This window comes from Amblyomma americanum, chromosome 10 (assembly GCF_052857255.1).
Source record: "Amblyomma americanum isolate KBUSLIRL-KWMA chromosome 10, ASM5285725v1, whole genome shotgun sequence".
NCBI lineage: Eukaryota > Metazoa > Arthropoda > Arachnida > Ixodida > Ixodidae > Amblyomma > Amblyomma americanum.
In genome coordinates this window covers 69,007,799-69,014,023 of record NC_135506.1, presented here as the reverse complement: position 1 = coordinate 69,014,023, position 6,225 = coordinate 69,007,799, and the positions used below count along the sequence as shown (strand labels likewise).

Sequence of the window (6,225 nt, the reverse complement as noted above, 5' to 3'; positions counted from 1 at the left end):
TTCAAGGAGAACAGTGCGGGCGTTCAGGTTTATTACAAACTAGCTAGCCAGGTAAACCTGGTTGTCGAGCTGCAGTCGGGTCATTCAATCGTGAGGCTGCCATGCGCCTACATATATCACTCCACATGCCAGCTCGCGTACCGCGATGCTCAAGCGAAGGGTGTCGCTGCACACCGGCAGAGCAGCAGAACTCCAGGAAGCTGTGGTGCACTGTTGGGAATGTCACTCGCATCTGCGCTGCACCTACTCGAGTCGGCGAGGCTAGTGCAATCCTTTTTGTGCCGCTGCCATCGCCGCCTCGTTGGTCTGCATCTGGAATTCCTGGAAGCGTTGCGATATGCGCTGGTTCATCTTCATGTATTTCTCCATGCAGTTCATGGCGCACTTGTCCTCTTTGTCCCGCACGTGACGCACAGTGAAGTCGTGCACGCAGTCGCTGAAACAAAGCTCTGAAAGCTTGTTGTAGGAAACGAGAAAGTCTTTGAACTGCTTGATCTGCTCCGTTTGCGGGTCCGCTGCAGCCATGGTCGCCGCCATTTTTGTATACAGTTTTCTGTTGGTAAGCCCCAGTTTCGAACCCCTTAGTTTTTTTTTCTCACATTTTCTTGCCCTAAAATGTTCAGTATAATATTTGAACGTAGTTATAGGTGCGTCGTGTTTACTAATAGTTGAAAATAATTGCCAACCGTGTGTCTAAACAGCTGACGCGAGGATCGCGTGAGTGATCGCTCTAGACGGCGCTGCAGTTGTCTGCGGTGTCTATCTGCGTTAGGACAGATACGCAAGGAAAACCACAAATATTCTGTTAGGGAAAAAGGACGAAGAGATGCCGGCATAATGAAACAGGGCATTGTGGGGGTCACGGAGGAAGACTATTTAGGAGTGGAAACTCCGCTGTCTGCGGCGACCAGAAGGTCACTAGAGTCACTGGAATTCCAGTGACTCTAGAAGGTCACAAGCCCGCAGCGCCACTATCATGCTGGCGGCCTGGAAAGAAATTACCGGCTTTTCGGTTGCCAAGGCAACCGGTCGAGCGTGTTGCTCCCGTTCGGCCGCGAGCGCCTGACTTCTATTGAGGGCACACTCGCGCGCGTCTTTACCGCTGGTAGCTCGAAGAGCAACTGGTGCTACGCTTCAACCATTTGAGCACAGACACCGACAAGAACTGTTGCTGTTTGACTTAAGAGCACACAAATACAACGTTACGGCGTGCCCGCTGAAGCAAACACCCGTGCCGTCTGCTTGTCTTTGTCTGTTTTGAGCGCGCGCCGCCGGAGCCGCCTGCCCGTCGCTAATAATAATTGGTTTTAGGGGGAAAGGAAATGGCACAGTATCTGTCTCATATATCTTTGGATACCTGAACCGCGCCGTAAGGGAAGGGATAAAGTAGGGAGTGAAAGAAGAAAGGAAGAAAAAGGTGCCGTAGTGGAGGGCTCCGGAATAATTTCGACCACCTGGGGATCTTTAACGTGCACTGACATGCACAGCACACGGGCGCCTCAGCTTTTTTCCTCCATAAAAACGCAGCCGCCGCGGTCGGGTTCGAACCCGCCCGGCGCTGCATTTTTTTTTTTTTTCGCTGGATGGATGGATGGATGGATGGATGGATGGATGGATGGATGGATGGATGGATGGATGGATGGATGGATACGGCTGAACCCTTTACATCGGGCGGTGGCTCAAGCCACCTAGCCATGTCTTGTGAAATTTTACTCCTGTCTTGCTTTTAGCCACCAATCAGATAACCTTCGCTTGGTTACTTCTAACCTCTTAAAATCCACTTTCCCTTCACTATCCCTAAACCCCAATGCCTTGGGTAAGTCAGCCCCGCTGCCTTCCACTGTAGGGTGAAGCCCTTTACAGAAAAGTATCAAGTGTTCAGCCGTTTCCTCCTCCTCTCCGCACGCAATGCACAAAGTGTCTATCTCCTGGTACCTGACTCTATACTTCTTAGTCCGCAAAACTCCAGTCCTGGCCTCAAACAACAAAGAACTTCCCCTACAATTATCATAGATATTTTCTTTGACAATTTCCTGTTTAAAGGTCCGGTATGTTTCTAGTGCCGATTTCGTCAGCATCCCTGTTTTCCACAAAGCTCTCTCTGTTCCTTTAACCTTTTTCTTAACCGATAATTGCTGATTTGCCCCCTTACTGCTGTCCAGATATTTGGTTGTCAATTTTCTAGTTCGCTTTCTCCATTTCGTGTCAACATTCTTTATATACAGGTATCTGAAAACTTTCCTAGCCCACCGCTTTTCCTCCATCCTTCTCAATCGTTCCTCAAATGCTATCTTACTGCTAGCCTCTCTGCTCTCGAAAGACGCCCATCCCATATCACCCTGTACCCCCTGATTTGGTGTATTGCCATGTGCTCCCAAAGCTAACCTCCCTACTCCCCGTTGCCTAATTTCCAGCCTTGCTTGAACATCTGGCCTCATACACAGGACCGCATTCCCGAAGGTCAGGCTAGGGACCATCACCCCTTTCCAGATCCCTCTTACCACCTCATACCTATTGTAATTCCACAGTGCCCTATTTTTCATGACAGCTGCATGACAGCGGCTTCTACGAGGCGCCACATGGCGCCGCCACTGCATACGACCCCGTCGGCGCATACAATCCTGCGCTCGCTCGCGCTGACGGGAGTTTCACCTCCTATAGTCTTGCTGCGTGGTGGGGGTGCAGCAAATATGAAGTACTGAGAGGTATTTGGAAATGAATAATGGTGCTGTGGCTTACTTTCGGGAATGCGGTTCTGCGCTTAAGGGGGCTCTGAAAGGGGCTCTCAATAATGTTGCGGTATGCCTAGGATGTTAAAGGACGCCGCTTCACAAATATCCTCCGGTAAGAATTTCTTTAATGCGTTTTGTGGAGGCTGACTTATATGTAGTTAAAATTTGAATGTCCGCGCTTTCGCGCCTTTCTCCTCAACGCCTAATTTGCACACTGAAATGCCCTCCGTCGGCCCCATAGAGTTTCTTACTATTAACTAGAGGGAAAGCTGGCGGCACTGCACATGTACCTCCATGGGCGCGCAAAGCATTATGGGTCGATGAGCTACTTGGTGCAGGACAGTAGGTTTTTTTCAGGAACACAAAGTGGCGTTACAGAGATGCCCCATTCCGTGTCCATGGCGCGCTCCGCGCGCAGACGACTTCGGCGTAAAAGTAGTGCGCAAAAGCCGTAGTAGCGAAAACGCAACAGCACACGACGCCAATAAAAGGTTTTTGTTTTCCGAAATGCTGTGGAAAAACCTTTTGAATTGTTGAAGCGGCAACATTATTTTCAAAAACATATCTCTTTTTAAAAGTGCGCCTGTTAAACACGAAATATTGGCTTTTGTGGTCTGCAATGCTTGGCCAATAGGAGAGCAAGCCATCGCTTATTTTGGGCACATTTTGCATTTACATGCTTTTCTGCTCGTTTGTTGCAATTTATAGACAGGGTATTGAATGTTACGGCATTCTTGATTATCGAACAGCATTTGTTTTTTCGCAGCGCGGCGGGGGGGGGGGGGGGGGTGAGAGATTCTGGCCGCCGCCATGGTAGCTGCGTGACGTCATAAAGAGTTGGCATGGCGCCAATGATAGCCCTCCGCTGCTGACGTAACGGGCGCTGCATGGCGCCTTGCGAGTGGATTCGAGCGCAAGCTGTACCCCGCTGGTCGCCCCGAGGCGTAGAAGCGCGAATTAAAAAAAAATGTATTGTAAATGATCAGCTCGCTTTTGAGATCTTGTACGTGGCATGAACGCTCGGTGGCCTATACCCTACATAACGCATGCGTATTATAGCCACCATTAACCGCCCTTTTCAGGGAGAATTTCAGACGAGATTAGAAATAAATCAGAGAGCAGTTGGAAGATTAGCACTAGGTGCCCACGGGAAAACCACAAACGAGGCAGTACAGGGGGATATATGGGCTGGGCATCGTTCGAAGCAGGGTGAACACTGAGTAAGATATTATATGAAAAACGCTTAAGGAAATTGGACGATAACACGTGGGCAGCCACTCGGCAGCTAAGGTATTTAAATACTTATACGGAAAAAGCATGGATTCACTATGGCGGGAAACTACTAGGAAACTAAACAGTAAGTATGCTAGGCCACAAGGACGGAGTAAGAAATAGCATCAAACGAAAGCCAAAAGCGGGGAAGCTAAAAACTGGATGACTTCAATTGAGAGGATGTAGAGTATAGAACTATATCGATACTGGAAAAGACAGATCAGGAAGGAATCGTTCTATGATAACTCAGGAGGCAGTGCCCTACTCTATGAGCTAGATCAGGGTGTCTTAGAACGCGCAGCTACAAAATGAAATTTAACGAAGAAGATGACACATGTGCTGTGTGTGGTAAATCTGTAGAAACAAATGAACACCTCATACTCAAATGTGATAGTATCCATCCGGATGTCGATGCAGGCACAATCACTCTCACTGAGGCCCTAGAGTTTAAAGATAACAATGGTCATGTAGTAAATCTGTGGTGGAAATTATCAAAAAGCGATTTTAAGATTGGTGGCTTAAAAGCTGAGAGGTGACGTAAGGTTAGAAGTGCAGGACTGAAGACGTAATTTAAGAAAATGGCGAATTTTAAGACCAATTTATAACACAGTTAAAAAATATTAAAAAAAAAGGAAGCCAAGCACAGTGGCAACTGCCACCACCCCGTTTCAAAGAGGACACTCCTATCTCCCGTCCAGTTATCATCATCATCAGCCTGACTAGGCAGACTGATGATGATGATGGAAGAGGCAGGGCAAAGGCCTCTCCCGTGTCCAAGCCCTTGATGGCGTAGAATTTCTAATTATGTGTCGCTACCATTCTACCGCAAACGTTAGCGATGTATAAAACAAACACGTGAAAGGAAGACAGGACGACGTCCTCTCACGTGTTTGTTTTATGTTGCTCTAACGTTTACCGAAGAATATGCACCAACTCGTCCAGCAACAAGTTTTACTTGAGTCGCTACCATGGTCGCTACTTTCAAATTATCAAGCGTGGAGTAAGAAACTCTATGTTAGATAATTTGAAAGATTTGAAAGTAGCGACACTCTCCTCCGCGCCGCGCTATTCCTCCTTCAGCTCTTTCCCCAGTCTTCTTCTCCAGCCCTATACCGTCTCTACTCCTCTATTCTGTCCCACCCATCCTGCGCGACCTCAAAATTAATTAAGAATCTCAAGGCAGAGTTGTTCTCAGCGCCAACCGGCCGGCAGCAGCAGTCAGTGGAGGCGCGTTTTTTTTTTTTTTTGCGAGGGGGGGGGGGGGGGGGGAGGAGGCAGGTCAGCGCTCCAGTGGTGCAACATTTTGAAAAATCTTCATAACAGCATCGATCGAGAATGCTGAAAGTAACGTTTATGAGGAGGTGCAGGTTTCTTCTTAAAGCCGTTTGAACGGGCAATAATGATGTAAAATGAGCTCTATGAGTCGAGTTCTATATTCGATATTTTTGTATGTTAAGACGCTTTACTTTGTGTATCTTATCTAGTATTTCATATGGCTTTGTCTGTGTTCAGCTTTTTTTTTTCTCGCTTGTGAGCGCATGTCTACAGGAGGTCTTATTTTGACCGCCCTCTTAAAATAAATTATTAACGAGTGCATCGTCCATCCATCAGTTTGTCTTCTCAATTTAAAAGTGGGTTTTGTGCTGTATCTGTAGGCTCAATAGAACAGTTGCACACAATTTCAATGCTACCAAGCGGCGTGGGCGACCACTCATCGAACACAATTCACCGACTATTCTTTAGGTACCGGTGTCACGGAAGCTTAATTAAATACTCGGTATAGACATATGAGCGAAGGCATTCTGTATCTTTAGACAAGATAAGCGCATCTGAATAATGTATTATGATACTTTACCGCGAATTTCGTTGCATTCTGCATAGTAGCAGAATTAAAATTGGAATTTTGATTACGTATCACAAAAAGATGTATCATTAAAGAAAAAAAGAGCGTGGTCAGCAGGATATTTTATTTTCGTGCACGAGCAAAAACGTTGGTTCAATTAGGGCTGCCGTTTACTCTTCCCGTCCTCCTCTCCTTCGGTGCAACCGTCAAAGGGCGTGCCATTAGGCAGGTGTGTGAGCTTCTTCACAAGTATATCTGTAAAACCGGGAGATTTTTGTGTTAACTTCTCGATGCGTTTACTTTCCTCTCAAAAGTATGTTCTTTCTGATTAATTCTTAAAATTTAGTTATTCTACTCGCACTGCTTTGTTTCCTTGAT

At 46.9% G+C, this 6,225-nt stretch overlaps 1 protein-coding gene across 1 annotated transcript; it reads right to left on the bottom strand.

Annotated features, from left to right (window-relative positions):
- Window positions 1–571, bottom strand: Tim9a (translocase of inner membrane 9). Its single transcript, XM_077639289.1, has one exon. The coding sequence runs from the start codon at window positions 535–537 to the stop codon at window positions 262–264; it is 276 nt and encodes a 91-aa protein (XP_077495415.1). The 5' UTR covers window positions 538–571; the 3' UTR covers window positions 1–261.
- Window positions 572–6,225: the final 5,654 nt, after the last annotated feature.